Source organism: Neopelma chrysocephalum, unplaced genomic scaffold (assembly GCF_003984885.1).
Source record: "Neopelma chrysocephalum unplaced genomic scaffold, ASM398488v2 Primary Assembly neopelma1_76, whole genome shotgun sequence".
Taxonomy (NCBI): Eukaryota; Metazoa; Chordata; class Aves; order Passeriformes; family Pipridae; genus Neopelma; species Neopelma chrysocephalum.
In genome coordinates, this window is record NW_020897737.1 from 8236448 (window position 1) to 8257461 (window position 21014).

The 21014-nt window shown below is 33.8% G+C and overlaps 1 protein-coding gene across 12 annotated transcripts in view; it reads right to left on the bottom strand.

The window, feature by feature from the left end:
* DMD (dystrophin) overlaps positions 1 to 21014 on the bottom strand; it is a 1013774-nt gene that overhangs the window by 375575 nt on the left and 617185 nt on the right. For all 12 annotated transcript variants that reach the window (XM_027688940.1, XM_027688937.1, XM_027688948.1 and 9 more), the window contains one exon: positions 9713 to 9877. In XM_027688940.1, coding sequence (XP_027544741.1) covers positions 9713 to 9877 — 165 coding nt within the window. The remainder of the gene's footprint in view (positions 1 to 9712; positions 9878 to 21014) is intronic.

Here is a 21014-nt window from a genome sequence, read left to right on the forward strand (position 1 = left end):
CAGTTATGTACTTTAGCATTTTCTTTTTAAAAATTACCCAAATGCAGTTCACATAATGAAACTCAGGAGAAATATTCTCCACCTCAAATTCACTTGGGAGGAGATAGCCTGGCAATGTAAAAAAAAAAAAAATCCAGTATCCAAGCAGTTTTCACAAGAGACTGAGGAAAAAAAGTTAGAACACACAATGTCTTCCTCATTATTTTTTGTGCAATATAAGCTGGTAACTTTCAAGATTCTCTCACCAAAGTACTTTTTGTTACACTGAAGTATGGGAATCATACTTCATTGTACTTTATTAAATTATTCATGTACTTTATTAAATTATTTCTAAGATTACTTTGATGTGTGTTTAAATACAGAAGTTACACATATGCATTTATTTTCAATTTTTCTTTAATGGGTCCTAATTTGTATTTTCTGCTTTCTATTCTATAAGCATGTTTTTTATTTTTTTTTCCATTCATAATCAAACTTTCCAGCCCAATTTTTATTTTATGCAATTTTAAAGAAGTCATCTATATGGTTTTGTAAACCACGGCTCAAAGCCATATGTAGTGGTGGTAATGACCTGGCACATCATAGACATTGCAAAAGCACTTTCCAACTACATAACCATAGATTACTTAATGGTAGTTACACTGGCAGAGGACAGTAGTCACAATATACCCCAATACTACTTTTGAAAGTAGATTCAAAATTTTCCTACTAATACTGTTTATATTTTGTTATTCATCACATTTTTCTTTCTATTTTCAGGGACTACCAGCAAGCGAATGCTTAGAAAAGTGTCTGTTTATGCAGAATTTATGCAGAAGAAAAAGAATCAAGGATTAAAACAGAAAAAAAATTGTGATGAAACAAATAAAATAATTCTAGAAACCCACCTAAATTTGATTTTTGCTTTTTCTTTTCTATATCTTTCTTTCTGACATAATTTTGGCATTATTCAGGCTGTATTAAAACTGACACAATTAAGTAGATTATAAACTACAATTAGCACTATAAAGAGTGTCTATAAAGAGTGATTAATATTTTCGATTATGAGGGAGAGTATTGAGCTAAATAACAATATTTTAAAAGTATTTCAGTATACTGATATTTATTATATGCAGCGCTAATTGGAGTCAATTATGAATACATGGTAGCTTATATACGTGAAAGATAAACAAAACAAACCTAACCTTGTACTACTTATTTTCTCTAAAGACAACTGGAAACACCATAATTTAAATGATCTTTGATTTTACACCATATAGAGCATTGTTTCTTTGTAAAATTATAACCCTACTTATTTACATTCTGTGAAAATGGCATAGTAACTTTGTTTAATTTTAGCAATGTTATCTGATTAAAAGACACAAAAAGTACTACAATACTGAAGTTCAGAAAGTTTACTGTACTTTTTCCTGTAAACTTAAGTTTTTCAGAAGAGTTAAACCGTTTGACTTCATAAAATACTTATTCATAGATTTCAAACACTAAATACCAAAGCAAGTAATCCACGACAACAACTAAAATTTAGCAGCAACTAAACCCACACAAGCGTTAGCCTATTTGTAAGCTTTTATTATCTTACTAGACAATATACTTTCTATTCTTTACATATTTGGGTTTCTAAAAATAATTTTATTTAATAGTATCTTGTTGACTATATCACAACACAATGAAACATCCTTACTATGTGCAGATGCACACAAGTACATATTAGAAAGAAGTTATTCTTTTTTGACTGTAAAAAAAGCCTTTAACTCCCACTTAAGGTGTTTTTCTAAAGCCTTAGCACACCGCAAATGTTACATGGACTACATTTAAAAGGTGCAATCTGACTGTAGCAGATTGCAGGATGTTAATTTTATCTTAGTCGCAGTTGCAGTAGGTTGTGATAGGAAAGCTTTAACTTCTGGTCTGCCTTATCCAGTAATTTTGATTTTTATATATTTAAGAAAGTCCTATTATTTTTGTTCTGTTATTCTGAAACCTGATTTTTAAATCTAGCTGTTCTTTGAAGCTTTCTAAGGTTCTTCCTGTAAGCAAAATATTTTGGAATCTCTGATCAAAATTATCAATGACTTAGGGTCCTATCGTACACAGGATTGAAATCCAACAGGACTACAGGGAAATAAATATTTAGAGGAAAAGAAAACTAGGATAAATCATGAGAAAAAGTTGGTTAGACTTTCCCTAGGTGTTTTCTTAACATGTTAGCTAGTGAAGCATCACTTATTACCCTCCAAAGATTCTCCTTCTTTTTCTTGCAGGTGAAGTAAACAAATCTCAGCAGAACAATCAGTAGGAGGATATAAAGGTCAGTATTTGCACAACTTCCTTTAGCCACAACTTTGGAGCTCCACAGCTTGTTGATGCCGTAGGCAAAGCTGTTTCAAAGTGTAAAGTATAGGTCTATATCCACATGTTCAGAATAAAGTATCCCTAAAAGGTTTAAGTATATTAAATTTGGATGGCTGGATTAGAATAAACACATTTCAGAGTGCTCATGTGTGTCCTTAAATATTCCATTAAGGAGAGAATGCAGAAGCAACTATAACTTCCATTATAGCAACATTTGCCACCTACTTAGACTCTGATTATCTGATTTAGCCAAAAGAAGCTTGTGATTAGAGACAACCACATTATTATCAAGACCAGAAAAATAATTGCTTTGACCACTACAATAATTGCTTTTTGAACTAATACTAATTAGATACTCCATATTTGCTTTCTTGTCTGAATTAGAACAACAGTACTGATAGTGAACAAACAGAGTTTAGGAAAGAACTTGATTACTGTCTATTAATGCTGTATTGGACCTCTGTCTAATTTGGCAAACAAAGCAGTGACAGAAAGATGAAGCTAAAAAAACTCAGCTGAGGAAAAATGTGCAGGTTCATAACTCAGCTGCTGAAGTAATTTACCACAAGATGTGGATGACTGTTCATATGTGGAAATTAAAAAACATTCTTGGTTGGTTTGGTTTTGTTTGTTGGTTTGTTTTTAGGAGTAGTATTTTTGAGAAAAGTGTGCTGCAGTTCAAACAGAAAATAATCCAGAAAACTGAAAGAATGACTTTATAAAGCAGGTTTGACTGGATGACCAGAGTGGTATCTTCTGACCTTATACTGAACCAACTACACTAATGCTACGCATATCTCAGAGCAGACAAATAGTTGTCTGTTCAAACTCAGCTGCAGGGTTGCCGTATATCATGCTATAGGTGGGACTGTTTCTGTATACAGGTTTCATATAAAATTTTAAAAGTCCAGCAGTATTTGTGAGGTTGTTTTAAGGGCTCTTTTTTATGTTAATATTTTTGACTAAAAGCACACCTGGCAGAATGTTTGTCAATGATGTCTAAGATAAAAAGAAAAGTGGGGACTATGTTATTCTAAGTTTGCACATGTCCACACCTCAGTAACTGCTACACAGCTTGCTCTGCTGCTAATCTAGTATCTCCTGCTGTTAGGTAGATATCCACATCCCCATACATTCCTAGCCCAAAAAACTGCCAAAGTACCCTGGGAAATATATATCAAAATATTATGAAACTGCCACAGACTTGAAAGAAGCAAAACTACCCTGGGAGAGCCCAAAAGACAAGGCAAAAGTGAAGATAGTGATGTCTGAATCGGGAACCAGGCAGATCTGAAAAAGCAAAATAAAACTTACTTATGTCAAAATTCCCTTACTGGGAGACAGTATCTCATATCACCCATGTTATCCTGCAGGGCCTCAGCTTTGCACTGAGATGATATGGCCGCATTAACAGTTGAAAAGCTTATATGACTAAGCTTTACTTATATAAATAAAGTAGATAAGGTTTACTTATATGAATAAAGATTGTGACAATACAACCAACAAAACACATTTGAATGCTCAGGAATTAGAAAGTGCACATCTTTAACTGCGTTTTTTTTCTGACAAAGACAGAAAACCGGCTAAGAAAAATCAAATTGTTCAACATAAACTGAAAGAAGGACCAGGAAAATGGGCTTCACATAGTCAAAGTATTGAGAGAAGTTACTGAAAAAAAGAACCAGCACATAAAAAACAAGCACATAGTAAGAGCTGAACTTCAGCATGTAAGTGCTGAAGGTGTCTCCTGCCATGGCTGTACCCAATGACTATGACTATAACACCCACAGCTTAGACACCAGTGCTGGCAGAAGCTGTATTGTAAACAAAGCTGTACTGTTAAGTGCTTCAGTCTTTTTTCTAAGCTATAATGTAGGCAACTTTTGTACTATTTTCTTTGCACCATTTTGTAAAATTGGAAATTCATGATGATATCATCTAAATTTGTGAAGTATGAATACTAAATCATGCAAAATAGCTACCAGAATGAGGGTAACTCCAGGTCAAAGAATGAATGCAGACAGAGTCATACTGTTAAGCTTGGAAAACTAGAGTTGTAAAAGACACAATATGAAATATATTCTAGATGCATGAGAAGCTGGTACACTGCAAATCTGGAAGAGTTCCAGTATTCACAAGTAGCTCTAGTATTCAAGCAGAGGAGTCAAGACACTCTTATAGATGTAGATTTCATACCTTCTCCATGCATATACATAAGTATTTCACAGGCACAGTATATACGATGCTATTATATAAAAGGAAAATTATGTCAGTGTGGTAAAAAAATAATCAGCACTTAAAAAAACCCTAAGATGCACCCTAATAGTTAAAATTTTAGCTTGCAAATCTGCATTTCAGTGTAGATTTATTTTGACAGTTTCCTAAATTTTTTAAAAATTCTTTGTTTATAGAAGAAAACTGTAATTAGGAATAATATCACAGGTGAAACAAATACTGGTACAGATGCTTTCTAAATCCTGAGAATGAAGAATCCTTTGTCCACCCTTATTGAGAAATTAGCTATTATGGCCCAAGTGTGATTTTTGATACCAGTGGTAAAAATTATCATGCTTAACTGAAGGTCCGGGTTCTAATTGTGCCACTGCAGACTCTACATTATGATCAAGAAAATTATGAAGACAAATGATATTGGCAAAAAAAATGTTAGGGTTTCCTGAGCCATACTGTAATTATTTGAAGTAGGCATAGAGTTACAATAGCAGAATGGGCTTAAAGAAAACAAAAATTTTGATTCAGAAGGGAAAGTATTTTATAATAAATGCTGTTGCAAAGTACAATATGCTTTTTTAGGACTGAATAACTTTAAAAAGTTTGTTTCAACAATTTCATAGTGTTCATATGTTTCTTAACATTTTTGCTGCTTTTTAAACTGATGTGTGTACATACTTTAGAAGTTAAGATGTTGCCCAAAGCCTCAAATGACGCAAAATGTTCCAGGGATTGCAGGACTACGAAGTGGCCCAGTATGTTCCTTGGTCACCACAAGGTCTTTCTCCAAAAGGGGGACCAAGGAACATGCTGGACTTGTCTAATCTTTTTATATCTGCATCTTCTATTCTTCTGTTTCCTAATTGCATTACAGTGAACTAGAGCCTCTCCTATTATGTACTTTTTTACTAAACTTAAGGTACAAATCTAGGAAACAATTGATATTAAGCATCCGGAACCACTCTGTAGGACTGGAGGAGGCTGATATAATGCTATGTAATTACTCACTTGCAAATACTTCTAAAATGAAGGGTTAATAAGTGAGAGAGAACAGAAAGAGAGCCTTTTCTTAAATAAGTGATTGCATGATGCTAGGCAAGAACATGCATTATGGCATCCTGTGCTAATGGGATTTTGAAATCCAGGATGTAGGTAGGCTGCAGAGCTTTGGTGGGACACAATCACAGTCATTGGTTGTTCCAGTCTGGATTCAGCATTGCAAGGATATATACGAGGGCAGAAGCATAAGAGACCATTTCTCAGGAACTGAAAAACTGCTAAATTAAAGAATTTAACATTATTAGTGATCTTGTTACCCCAAAAGCAACTGCTATCATGTTCATAACCTCATGCTACATGGAAGGTCACAGTCAGCACCCTGGGTTGAGCTCATACAGATCCAGAGAGCTCTCTGATCTGAAGGCATGACTAAGTCAAATGACACAGAAAATGAACTATGCCAGTGACACTGAACCTCTCATTTTCATATAACTCGTTTGCATCCTTCCCTGAATTTTTATGTGGTGCCAAGAGTAATGAACTAAAAAGGGAGAGGACATACAAGTTAAATTCTTCAGCATGACTGCCCACACCATTAAACTGGGAGCATTGCTTCCATCATGGGACAAACTGCACAGTCTGAGGCAGTGCCCAGGCATGGACAGGGATTGGCATCAACCGCAGAGGCAGCAACAGGCACTTTGGATGCAACTGTCTTCTTTTGAGGGTTAAGATTGTTGCTGAAAGGATGCAAACTGTGCTGCACCAGCTGACCTCTAGGCCAAACAATGGTCCTGAACCTTTTTAAAATAGAGACATAGTTTTAAAATCCATAGGAGGGATTTTAATTGCTCTACCTGTCACCAAGCTCAATTATGTATCGAGTCTTAAATGTCTTACTTTTTGTGAAGTTGTCTGTAACAATATCTAACAATTTTGCCTTTGGTTGCACCTTTGTGACTCTCATAGAATAACTTCTGTGCCACCATTAAAGGTTAGCGTTGCTGGTGATTTAATTATTTATTTTTTTGCTAAGTAAATTTAAGGGACTTCTCACCTATTCTTAATAGCTGATTTTTGCAGAGGTGGGAAAAAAGTATGAGCTTTTAAATTAGTATTAATTCACAGAAACTGAAAGTTAGTGTGAATTGTGCATGTGAAATTCACAAATAGTCTCCTCTATATACTTGCTATGCAAATATTATAGAGATCAATACTATTTAAAAGTTTAAATCAGATTATCTGATAAGGACCTGCATTTATTATACCCCTTGATTTATGGAGGAAACTGTAATGATGGTTATCAGATTATAGCTGAATGCCAGAAGCAAAGGTTGCTATGGTTTTCAGAGAAGTAAATCACTGTATTTTGGAAAATTCTGCCAGAATAATTCTAGTTGGTATTTTATATGCACTTTAGTTTAATTTCAACTACGACACATTTTTGTAATTGGAATTTCCTAAAGGTAAGAAAAAAGGCAAGAAACTTGCTTTAAACAGGCATATTACTTTAATATAATATTGCTAACTAGCTAAAGACACTCTGGGCATCTATTTAAAACAAATACATATTGCCATCCTCTTTATCTTCTACTTATCCAATCCCATATGCTCTCCTCATCATTTATATTCACCTACTTCTGAGGTCAGAAAATTTTTAACAATCAATATTTTGTGACTTTTAGAAATTAATATCCTTACGATACTTTAATTTTATTTACTCCAAATCTTTGCCACTCATGTTAGCTTTGGAACTCTTTTCCCCAAAAAATAACTTTGAAAACAAAAGAGACAGGAGAGGACTTAATGGCTGAGGAGGAAGCTGAAGAACATTACCTTGCAGGCTCAGTAAGAGTATGAAGAACATTGACAGAAATTTCACAAAAGACAGTGTCTTAATTGAAATTAAAATTAAAATTTGTAAACCATCATGTAAAATCCTATAACTAAAATAGTCTGGTTTTCCAGAGGACTTATATGAACTTGGTCTTTTTCACTCGAGTGCTATATTTACAAGTTTGATTGTCAGTTTTAAATCTCTTCTTCATACGTTCCAGGTTTTTAGAATACTCAAAAAGATTCTTTGTAAAATTTCTTATCCAGTCTCTTTTCTAAGAAGACTAATGGAATGCTTTTCAGTCCACTATGTGTTCATCAGAATCATTCTTGTTTCTGAGAAAAGGAGTTATAGCAGATACTTCAGTGTTCTCCGGATATTGGTGAAGGAATTAAAATTGTTGTAGAATAAATGCTGAATATTTATACAGTATTTGGGAACACCAGAGATTTGTTAAAAACATCCCTTCCATAGGTAGGATGCGCATCCTTACTTTTTTAAAGGTACATATTAGCCATACAGGATGGTAACTTAAGAAGACACATAAACATAATAATTTCCACAATGATTCAAGAGGATGTGTGTGCACAGGCTTGACCCAACGTAGGACGGAATGTTAGCATGGGTCTGAAATGTGTTTGAACTTGAGTGTAAAACTGAACATTGTCAAGACTAGGCTGCTTTCCTGAATTATATCTACTAATTTTTAATGTGTTTTGTTATTATTAATGGTCTTAATCTGCTTATTCTTAACTTGAAGAAGGTTATAAGAATGTAATTTGCCTTCAGAGATAATTAATAAAGAGTGTTTAATGTAAAAGATTCTCTCCTTGAAAAAAACTGCATTCTGGGTATACCATCATTCAACAACGTTTTAAAGAAGTTAAATCTGTATCTTTTAAAAGCAATCAAATAGATAACATGTAGATAAGAAGCTAACATGCTTTATATGATTACAGGACTGAAAGAGCCAAGCAAAACATTTCATTCACAAGCAATATGAAAAGCAATACTCTTACAATTTGTAGAAATTTACCCCTGCTTAAATTTTATATAAACTGAAAGTGGAATAATTCTAGAAATAAAGGAAACACAATTTAAAAAAAAGGAAAAAAATGGATGAATAATCTAAAAATTTTTGTTAAAATACAGGAGGTAAGAAAACATAATTTTCTTGAAAGCAAAATTCCATCAGTCATTCAGTACATATACAGCCATTTGCAAAGAGCTATACTAACTTTATCTTTTAGAAAGAGAACGAATGTAACTGTTGAACTCCTTCTGTCAGTTATAGGACTACAACAGGACTTGAGATACACTATTTTATATAATGTGATTGTATGACATAAGAAGTGTTTGAGCATTGAAACTGTTCCTTAATAGAAAATAAGTTACAGTGAATTTAATCAACATACTCAGCAAACCCACACATCTTCAGGAGCAGGTGTTATTCCATTCATGTAAGACAATACAAGTTCTGAATATTTACATTTTTTCACTTTTCACTGAAAATTGCATCATCAAAAACAAAACTCATACAAAACTCAGTGTTTCCTGTTAAATCTTTATCTAGGTGAACAAGATGCTGAGCTACTATAAACTTTAACTTCATAGATTTCAATTATCTATTGTACATTAAATATTTTCCCAGTTTATGTGAATATAAGATCATACATGTATAGACAAAATGCAAGGCAAAAGATCTAAGTATACATCCAGCAGGCCAATTGATTCTAACCAGCATTTTTCATCCTTAATTTCTTTGGCCTCACTCAACTCATATACCTGCATCTTTTTTAAACTTAAATACATATCAAGGATCAGATTACAAATATTTTTCTCACAATTACTAGACAATCAGCTTTATTGATTCCTGGAGCATTACCTGTGCAGTTAAAAATCCTTTCTTGCACTATGAGAACCATGATATGGTCCTAAATATTTTGATTTTCATGTAGTCATATTAGCTTTAATGAAATAGCTGAATTTTAGTTTGCCTTGTACTCTGATTTGATGCACCAACTTTTGGGGCTATTGTTTCATTTATAATATGGGAAAAATAATAAATTATATTTATATCTTGGAACCACTGGTTCTAATCTGCCCTCTCACTAGAAAGCATTTAATGGAAAAAAATTAAAGCTTTCCTTAATTCATAAAGCTTTGAACCTCTGGGGACCATTGCTGACTTCTGTCTCAAAGTTACATTGTTAATAAAAACTAAACAGCTGATGCTGCAACTGAATTTTTGACCACTTATATTCCAATGCTTTTATAAAATGGAAGAAAATTTACCTTAATATCAAAGGCTCCTGGCTGACCCTCTCTGTTATAAAGCTCCAGCTGGTTCTTGACAGGTGTGACCCACAATATCACCTGATTCAGTTGTTTATCAAGTTCAACGAAATCCTTTAGCAGAATCTCTATTTCTTTTTGTTTCTCTGGAAGATCTTTGGACACCTGAAAAAATACCAGAAGCCATTGTTTAGGTGGCAAAAAAACCCAACAACAAACAAAGCACAAAACAATTTAACACTACACACATATATACTTATATAAAATGTTAAAATACAAGTTTTATATACTGATAGGAAGAAGGGAAAGAAAAAGCAGATCCACCAATCAAATTATTATGGTAGGTATCTTGCAAATCATTCGAAATACACTCTGTCCTAAAAAAACCTGAAAAAAAACCCAAAACACATATATGCAAGAAAAAAACCAAACCCAAAAGAGATTTTTTAAAATCAAATTTTAGCATCAGATTTATCAGTTTTTTGGTGAAAAAATTGTTATCTTGGTATCCTAAACTGTTTTAAAGGTCAATATTTAATCAGGAAAAACAAAGTGAAAATACGAAATTGATCATTTGAATGGTATCTAACCTTTCCTCCTCTCTTGAATGTAGATACTTATAAGCATGTATTTTCTTATAAGATGTTTAGAGTTGCCAGTTTGGTCCAAATATGCATAAGTAGATGCATAAAATGAAGAAAAATAATGAAGAAATGTATCATCAATTCTGATCAGGCCACTTGGCTCTCTGATTTGCATTCAAAGCAGTGAATTTGAATTAACCAAGCACATTCTTCTGTGCCAACAATATTAGAAATTAAGAATCAGTGAATAGCATAGTTCAAATCCAACAGCACTTGGAGTAAATGTAGGAACAGGTTGAAAATAAATAAGCCAACACAAAGCTCCATGCTGTCCTTCCCAGATTGTTTTCTATAGCTAGATAGGTGAGGTGTCACAATACTACACAATGGGAAACGTTGCAAAGATATACTAGGGGAGAAACCATCTGTACTTTAAAAATAAAAAATATCACAACAGCAAATATAGGGACTGGGCAGAGATACAAAACAATGGCAGTTCATTAGGAAAATCAACCAAGAAATATGGATAGTTTTTCATATCAATGGAAACGTTTTTAAGCACATTTTTAACCAAAGTGACCCTCTTTAATGTAGCGAAACATGAGGTTTCTGACACACATGAAAAAATACAAATTCCCTCTAAAGTTAAGCAGCATTAATGGAAGCATCATTTTGCCCAGATACAAAAGTGTTAGTGCTCTGTACTAACCTCTAATTCCAAATGACAAAATTTTTCAGAGGACAATAAATCTAAACTCAGACTCATGAAAGCAATGAATGCCACTAAAACCAAACAACCACCATCTGAGAGAATGGAAAGAACACAATTGTATTGTGACATGTACGTTTCTTTAAAAATGTATTAGACTGTACTTAAGTGATATTTGTAATTTAAGAAGTTGATTTGCCATATATTACATTATCTCCACTGTTCACTACAGCCACCCCATAATATCCTATTTAATAAAAATTGACCCTGAGTGAAATTTCTTTTTCTATCTTCCTAATCTTTTAAATGAAATAAAAACTCTGCTTTTCCAGAATGACACGAGAAACGAAAGAAAAAAATTAAAAATTCATTCATTTCCCTTATGTGTTAACTCAATATTTATGCAGACCTTGGCCTAATTTCATACAAGATTAGTTTCATCTTTCTTACAACTTCTGAATGTTAATCTCCAATGTTTACTAGCTTTAATATTAATGTAAATGATTTCCACAGAAATACAACTGAAAGAAAATAGGTAGTCGTAGGCAGATAAAAATCCAAACTGACTTCTGAAGATCTGAAATTTAAATTAATCTGCTTCTAATCAACATTAATCAAGCATTTTGGGTCTATCACAGGACAGAGGAAGAAAAATTCGTAGAGGTTTTGGGGACTGGGGGGACGAAGGAGAGGTAACCAATTAGATACTGAGGTATATTCGATCTAGAACAGCAGAAGATGAACAATTAGGTTTTGGCAACTGTACTTCAACCTACTCTTTTCAAAACATTTATTTATCTCATGCATAATGAGAGGTAAACTGTGATTTAAGTAAATGCAGCCTCTTCTTATATGTTGTCTCCTGCTCTAAAATTATAGCATAAATATAGGATTAAAATATTTTTACTATATAAAAATGAAGAAATCTATGTCCATATGAAGTGTTTCATTACACACAGAAATTTAACTTAATCTAATTTTACCACAGAGATAAAAAGAACAACAGTAAATGAAGAAAGAACTTTCCTCAAACTCAGGTTAGAGTTACAGATAAACATTTAACAAGGCAATACCTTGTAAGCTCCAGGTAATGTGTCACATGCCATTGTGTGGGAATCAGTCTTAGATTCCGGTTATCAGGGATTTCATTTGTTAGCTTGTTGTGGTTTGTTTGGGGTTTTTTTAAGCTCTGGCATCAAACTGTCAAGCTGGCTAATCAAATTAGAGCCTGATGAGTTTAAGTTAATTACAAGTCTGCCTATCAAGCCAAGGTACTGTTGCAGACTGTCTCCTGGGGACAGCTTGTTTCCTGAGCTAATTCTGCAGCTCCCCAGCAGCATAAATTGGGAAAACCTCCATGGAGTAATGGACATGGACATGATGACTGGCTGTTCAGATTTATGCCCTTTCTCTGGCAGAGAAGTACACATGGAGATGGGATCCTCCAGAATCTTTCCTAGTGTTTTAGTCACAGTCCTTCGAGCTTGTTATTCACAGCTCCAGGAGTTCCACCCCTGAGCTGGGATTATAATGCTGGTGGGCACAACAGCAATTCTACTGCCCTTCTGTCCCTGGGCCCTTCAACGAGTTCCTACAAGTTCTCGGATGCCTCCAGGGATGAATGAGCAGTGACTAGTGTCCCACTTCAATACTCTCTTTCACATTTTTGCTTTGGGCTCTATCCTCCTTTCATACATTTGTAGCCTCGGGGTAGACACTTTCATTCCCTTTGGTGTCTTATCTCTTTCCCTCCTACTAACAAAAGACTACTTTTATTAGGTTTTATCAGAGGAGGGATGTTGTCCTTTTCTAAGAGGGGAGACCAGTAGGAACAGGGGCAATAAGGCAACACCTTCAGAAGAGTAGAAACAGGACAAACACGGGAGATGCTTTCCTCTAGATCTGCCTAGGACCGAACACAGGCCTGATGAAGCAGTGTTACAGGATGGCAAGGAAGGCAGGGGGCAGATGAAAAAAAGAATTGAAGAAGGGTTACTTCAGTTGGAAAATCTTTCTAAAAATCTCGGTTAACTCTTTGCATACAAATTAAGTATTTTAAACTTTGCCTTATTCAGTAATAGACCAACATTGAAAACACACCTTATTTTGCAACCAAAGGCACAAAATAAATTTGCAAGTGGAAACAACAGAAGTATGAATTATTTCTTCAAAGAAAACAAATTCAATTTCAACATCAAAGGACTATATAATTTCAATGATATGTGTCAAAACATTAATCTCAAAGCATGTGATACATCTAAAATTTTGTACTCTAGTTCAAGTGTTAATTAAGTTAGATTAATTAGAAGCTGAGTAACATAATAATAGAAAATATTTAAGCTCTAAATGGGGAAACAGTGGAAGTGCCTTACTTTACCGACACTGGTCTTCACAATATTTAATTTTATTCTAATCTTAAACTATCAGAACATTTTCCACTTATTTAATTTTACATATTCCAAATTTTGCTTTTTACATTAAAATACACACAAAAAACCCCCCCCACAATAAAATTTCCAGCATAAAAATGATATCCCTCAAAACATAAAAATAGTCTGAAATTTGAATAATTGCATACTTTCAAAGTCTAGATCTTCTTCTCCCTATGAATTCTAAAATTACTTGATCATTTGCATTGCTTTCATTGTTTCTCTTCCATCTGAACCTGATGTGTTGCATGATGATCCTTCACAAGCAGCCTAAATGATACACTACTATGTTCTTTCCATCCCTACCCCAATCCTATGACTTCGGTGCAAAACCATACATATGCTCATCTTGGCAGTAGAGACATCCTTGATTGTTTCACATGCTCCAGTTTTCCACTGCTATTTCCCACTTTAGCTTTGGATAGTTATTTTTCAGTCTGCACATGGTTGTGTTCATGCATTATGGGAAGAATTAGAGCTCCACAGATGGAAAAGAATACCAATTCTTATGATAATAGGAAGTATAAAGGGAGGAAGGATTTGTATAAAGTATGTCACCTGATGTAAAATCATATTCTGTTTCACTGTTAGGTTTAATTCCTTATGAATATCCAGAAATTAGATTCAATTAAAGGAGTATCAATTAAAATAATGGTTGTGGAGTTACAGCTCAATCATTTCACTCAGGAACAATGCTCAAAATTAAAAAGTTGAAACTTATTAGGTAGAGACAGTAAGTAAAAAAGAACAAATAGGGAATAGTTTTGCAGAGAGCAGAAATGTTACTGCAAATGAATGAACTCCATTAATTATACTACTAATAAGGCATCACTATTTATAAAAGCAAACCCACTGAAATTACTTGTATATATTATATTTCAAGTGGCCAATGCCTGATTTCAAATATATCGCTTCTCTCTCACAAGTCGATGTCAACCTCATTCCCTGTTTACCTGAAATGACCAAAGAGAAAACAATGCCGTTATTACCCAGCTGTTTGGGAATACAAATGAGGAGATGCATCTCCCCAACATGTAATTTTTCAAAAAAGAATATGGAGAATTTTCTTAGTGGTGAGTGGAGAGCAAAGAAATCCCAAATTTCAACATTTTAACAGCAGCAAAAATGTGTCAGGTTCTTTTCCCTCAATATTAGATTAAGTGCCCCTTTGCTAGCTGTCTCACTAAACTCTCAATAACAGAGTGGCACTTATAAATGGATCTTACTTTGATGAATCTGATAAGAAATTTAGGTATCTTGATATGCACAACAATATAAACTATAATAAACTGCAATTAATATGAGCAAAAAATATGTTATGGGGTATCTTTGAAGACTGTTAAAAACATTATTCTCTTATGCCCCACTTGAGAGGGTCACTCAGATATACAAAGCACTTCATGAAACTGGTCTTCCAACATAGGATAACTGATAGATTTAAAAAATCAGAATTGCTTGCACAGAGAAAAACTGAAGTATTCTGTATAAAGAAATGAGGAAACTTTCTGCTTAGCCCAGAGCACAACTGGATTGAATGAAGATTTTGATGTCATCTGAGTGAGGACCTGGATGATAAAGAACAACTAAGATAACTAACTAACTAACATAAACATAACAGCTACTAAATGCAAACTTCAATCCTACTTATTGATAAATCATAACTGACACTTCCACAGCACTAGTAAGATGATTGCATAAAACAGAAATTCTTACAGCCACTGTTCCAAAAGTTTTATCGGCTCAAAATTACCACCCGTATAGCATGCACAAAAGAATGATTTAAAATGGAAGAGCTAAAAGTTAATTTATATGCATCATTTCTTCATGAAAAACAATCAGTGTGAGAAAGAGTTTCATATAAGTTCAGTTTGGGATGCCATTTAGTTAATTAACGGAGCCATTTTCATTAACAAACTCAATATTGACTTTAAAATAAAATCTATGTAATTTCTTTAAAATGATGAATATTTATGAGCCATAGAGTCTCTGACAAGGTTGGAGTAAAGACTGTATTATTAGAGGAAGATTAAAGAAGGCTATTAAAAATATATAGAGAAGATTTTTATTTGCTATGTACCTAGTGTTTCATGGTTCCTTGCAAGCCTCTCAGGACCTGACCTGTATTTATTTGGGTTTTTTTAAAAAACATTTTAATGGTGTATTTGTAATATTTTCAAGTTTCATTTTTATTTAAAAAAATCTATTTTCCCCCATCAATGCAAAAAAATAAAGCAGTTGACAAAACCAACGCACCAAACAATTTTCTGCTTCATCTGGCTGACTAGCTTTTTGAAAAGCAAACAAAACCTTTCCCCCATCTCAAAGATTTGGTTTGGTTTTCTTCCATGGTAGTATGACTGTGTATACCAGTCTTCTGAATATCTGTGTGCTTCTTATATGTAATACTTACAACTAATTGTTATTCATTCTGCTCTCCACTATCTCAGCAATTCTCCTTTGTCAAGGACATTTTTGAGCACAAGACCCTCCACCTTAAATCTCTGCTAAATAATCTAGTCCATGATTTTCTTTTCCTGATGTCTTTTTATTACTTGAGCCTGTCAGTCAAAGCCTTTTTTTAACATGGAAAGCAGAGTCTCATGAATATGTTGGGAGATGACAACATGGCAGGTCACAGTGATATTATCCAGCACAGAGCTGGCCGTGCTGGTGCCACGTCCCAGGGAAACACAACAGGGTTAGTTAATGGGGTATGATAAACCCTGTCTGACATATTTAAGAGTAATCTCATTGTTTGGCAAACCACAGTAGTCTTATCAACACTTCTGATCCCTCCATGTGACAGGGTTCCTCCAGTCTGCTGCTCTGTCTCACCATTCTTTTCTGCAGCCCTCCTTTTCCTAAGGTCATTCATTATCCAATTGCTTTACTTATTCTTTTGCTACATAGTAAGTTGGATAATGAATGTATAGCTAAACTGTATTATATCCACAGTAAATAAGCAGGGATTTATTTTGGCATTATCTTCACACAGTATAGAACAATTATAGTGGGTTGATATTTTATCTACAGCTAAATATTTATAGCATTTCTTACCAACAAAGTATTTATTCTGCTAAAAATTAAAGAAAAAAGTAACATTAGTATTCCAAATGTAGTGAGTGATCTTGACTGCCAAGTACTGAGCTGACATGTCTCACAAGGAACAACTAACAAATGAATTTGCTTTTCTTTTTGGCTGTTCTTCAGGAATTACCTGGTTTAGCACATTTGCTACTAACATGCTGTTAATAGAAAAGCTGAGAGTGTTGGAGTCACCTTAGTTTAACTGTAGTCAGGCCATTCTCTAGGTAATGATGATTATGAATTTTTGAAAAGGTGTTGTTAAAACTCTGGGAAAAATTACCACAAAAAAAAAAAAAAAAAGGCAAGAGGAAGGGGAAAAGGAAGGGAAAGTTTAAGTTTATTTCAAACTATTCCATTGTTGGGAATTCTAATTACATAGGCATGTTGCTACACCGACAGGCCTATATAAATGAAGTATAATCTTTATCTTGTGAACAGCAAATAGTAAAACATTGATTTTTAGGCCCCTATAGTCCTCCTTAAAAGAGATGCATGAAACGCTTGACAGACAACGGCAGCATCTGTCTTGGAACTGAAGTTTTAAAAAGCCCAGACAATTGTCATTGATTGGTGTGCAACAGTATGCAAACCATTGTTCATTATATGTGAAATGACTCTCAAATACGTAGTTGTTGCACTGTAGAAAAATATGTAAGAATTTGCCTAAAATGACTTACTTGTATCTGGTAATTCAGATACACCAATACTACCTCAATTTAGTAACAAATGTATCAACAATTAGTACTTGTATTCAAAGTACTTTGCATAACTTCTTAAATATATGATTAATATATTCTGGTTTTGTATGGCAAACAACAATAAAAAGTAATTTTAATATGGTTGGTAAGATAGTGTGATATACATAGTGTATATATATACATATATGTATATATATATTAAATACATACATGTATGCATACATACATGCTTTTATGGTCTCATTGGCTAGTACATACTTTTTTACCCCTACATGACTGTATTCCTAAATACTTTTCTTTGCTTAAATTCTTAAATCTTATTTAATGCTAGCTGCTAGCAATAAAAAGGAATTAAGTCTATATATACTTGTTTCTTAGAGCTTGTGACATTCTCATGTTTGTCCAATGAACATTTACATCAAACCACATTTTATTATAGTGAAACCATTTGTTGATATTGCTGATGATAATATGAATGTGGATGACACCTAATTAGCAATCTATGACAGACTGTAACAGGTAATTTAGCATAACAAAAGGCTTTATCATATTTAATGGAATCAGGTCACTCATTAAATGAAACTAAATTCAGAAAGTATCAACCTTTTGTTCCCCAAAATGCTGGTTATACTATTCTAATTTCAAACTGAAAGAACAGAAATCAAACTGTAGCATTCATTTTCCAACATATTTTCCCCTCCACCCCACAAATAAAAGCACTAGCAATTGCAGTAGTTCCAACTGTGGGCTAAAACTAAGTTGCACTGACATGCTGGAAATTTTATGTCATTGCAGGTAATCTATGAATAATTTCTACTCAAGGCGAGCTACAATACATGAACTATAACCTTGTAATGACTTTGTCTTTCTGCTCTTTCTGCTCCCATCTGTTTTTCTCTACACTTGATCAACCAAGCTAAGACGACCTATACTTTTTCTGGTTGTACAGAAAATGTTCACAAATTATAGCTGTGTCACTCCACTCTAATTTTTTTCTTGTCCATATAGCACAACAAATTGATTTGCTGTGGCAATAAACAGTGAAATAGTCTCTTCAGTGTCTAGTAATTAGAACTAATACTAGCAGACAAATTAAAAGGCAGCAAAACAAAATGTCTCCATCAGGCACTTATGATAACCTTCATAATACATACAGTAGATGTTGTGAAGACTAAGGTGGATAAATGAGGAGAATGCTGATTTTGGCATCCAGCTTACTTTCAGATAATCTAGCTCATCGCTCTTGGCTGACACCAGACCAAGAATAATATTAAAGAGTAATAAACTCCTTCCAGCAAACCTCTGATTCCATGGTTCACTGGTCTCAGACCTAATCTATCAATCCATTTACTGCACAGCAAAAGGTAAGAAACCCATTACAGATCTGTTACATGCCATGGCAGGTGGTATATGACAAGAACTGAATTCATCACAAACTGCAGTGCCTAGTACCCTTTTGTATGCTTTGAAGCACTAGGTGGTTAGCTTACTTGGCTATCACAGCAGAAGATACTTTGAGCTTTGAAAATAAATGAAAAATTCTTGATGCGAAAGCATAAAAATGGTCATAAAACACTTCATTTTTCATAATATTAAGACTTCACAAAGACAGTGCTATTTTAATTTTTACAAGAAATACTGCTTTGGAGAGGGTACAATAAGTAAAACCAGGATAGAATTTAAAAGTCATGCCTTTCAAATGTGGGCTTTAATCTTCATTCTCTGCTTAAACTATATTGTCTTAGGCAACAGCCTATTAGAATCACTATTCAATAAAGTTGTCTAAAGAAAAGTCGTGTTAAAATTATTAGTATCCAAAGGAAGAAAAACTCTTCATATATCTACTCTCAAGGTCATCAGCACGTGATACAAACACCCAAAAGCAAAGACAATTCTGAAGTAAAAGCAAAAAAGCTACTTTAATGTGACTGCAATTCCTTTCATACTCAATTTCTTTTCTAGGTTATTTCCATTGCTGTAGGGCAACAGTTTCTGTGACTGTAAAGAAGGTTTGAACATGACTTATTTCAAATATGTCACCTTGAAGGTTAAGACTCACAGGTGTTGTCCCCTATTCCCCTGCTTGGCAGATCAAGGCAAAACAAAAATTTGTGATAACTTTGGGAGATATTTGGCTACATTCTCAGCTGGTGTAAATTGTCACAGCTGCTCTGAAGTAAACAGAATTACTCTGGTGTACATCAGATAAGGACCTACCTACATTATTTATGTAACTGTCATGTATGTTTCATATCTTGAAAACAGCATCTTCCTGCAGTATGAGATAATCAGAAATGGTAGAGCATTACATGCTCATTTTTAGCAGAAATGCCAGAAAACTAAACAAACAGTTAGAAACAAAGGATTAAAGTATAAGATACACTGTTAAGAGGGGATGGAGAGACAGAAAAGCCCCAGAGAAATCTCTGTGTGATGATGTTTGTCTACTGTGCTTTAAGGAACACAAAAAATATATCCTCATCAAAACAACTGACTACAGAACCAATCTCAGGTGACCTACAAAGTCTGCCTGATATGAAAGTGCCAGACCTGTGAGCTTTGGCTCACAATAAACATCTTTGGGGTTTTTTTCAGTGCTTACATATCTGTAACTGAAGGAAGACAACATTAAGTTCCTCTGTCAGGCCTGCCGAGTTTCTTTCCATCATTTCTAATTTTATTACAGACCCTAGACTTTCAGGTCACAAAGTGAAACAATTAATTGAGGCTTTCTACACAAATCATGAGTAACAGAAAAAATATGCAAATGAAAAAAACAATTATTTTTCCCTTAGGCTTCATTGGAAAAATCTTACAGAAACCCAAACTGAGCTTCTGTTTTTCTTTTCTATATCTGTCAAGATCACAATAAAAACAGAAAAATGTATGAGAAAGAGAAGACCATCAGAGAATGTGCATGGATTTCAGTCTTGTAATTTTCAATCTCAATTTCTGTTCATTTAAAAAAAAACCACACAAAAACAACCAAAAAACCAAAACAACAACAAAAAAAGTCACACAAAACCCCAAACAACAACAACAAAAACCAAAACCAACCAACCAAACAAAACCCAAAAGCAAAAACCAAACACAGGAAACCACAAAACACTGCATTTTCTCTGATTATTTAGATTCAAAGGGCCAATGAGAACTCAGTTTTATACATCTCCATGGGTAGATAACTGAAATCAAAATGATGTGGTTAAGTAATGATCTCAAATGGAAGATTAATTTTCTCATTTTAGTCTCTTTTATAAGTAAATGAAAGGTTTCAAGTAGTAAATTCAAAGCATAATTATTTTGCCAGACACATTGCTTAGATCTAAGAGACATAAAATTGTAAAAAATCAGTAAACTGTAATGAATCACTAAACAGTCGTCTTGTCCACCATATTTCATCCAAACCTAAATACTTTCAACAACATTCTTCGTTGCACTGACTGTGACAAGTAACCTAAAACATTTTTGCATCAGCAAACAGAAAATGCAAATGCGAAGTTTTTAGGTGTGTGACTAATCAGTAAAAACCTATACTCAATGACAAATTGCAGATTTTCTTATAATGTACTTAGGTAATCTCGCAAAAGGTTTTTTTCTTGAAAAGTAATACTGTCTTTTTATTATCACAGCTTAGATATTAAAATCGTGGTGCCTAAATTCAGCTATGTATACAACTTCCTTCAGTTAGTAAATAACACCATTTTGATCCTGAAGTGTTCTGAATTCTTTTATATATATTGATTTCAGAAACCCATTAGTAAAAAAAGAGACACTTCTGTCCAACCACAGAAATAA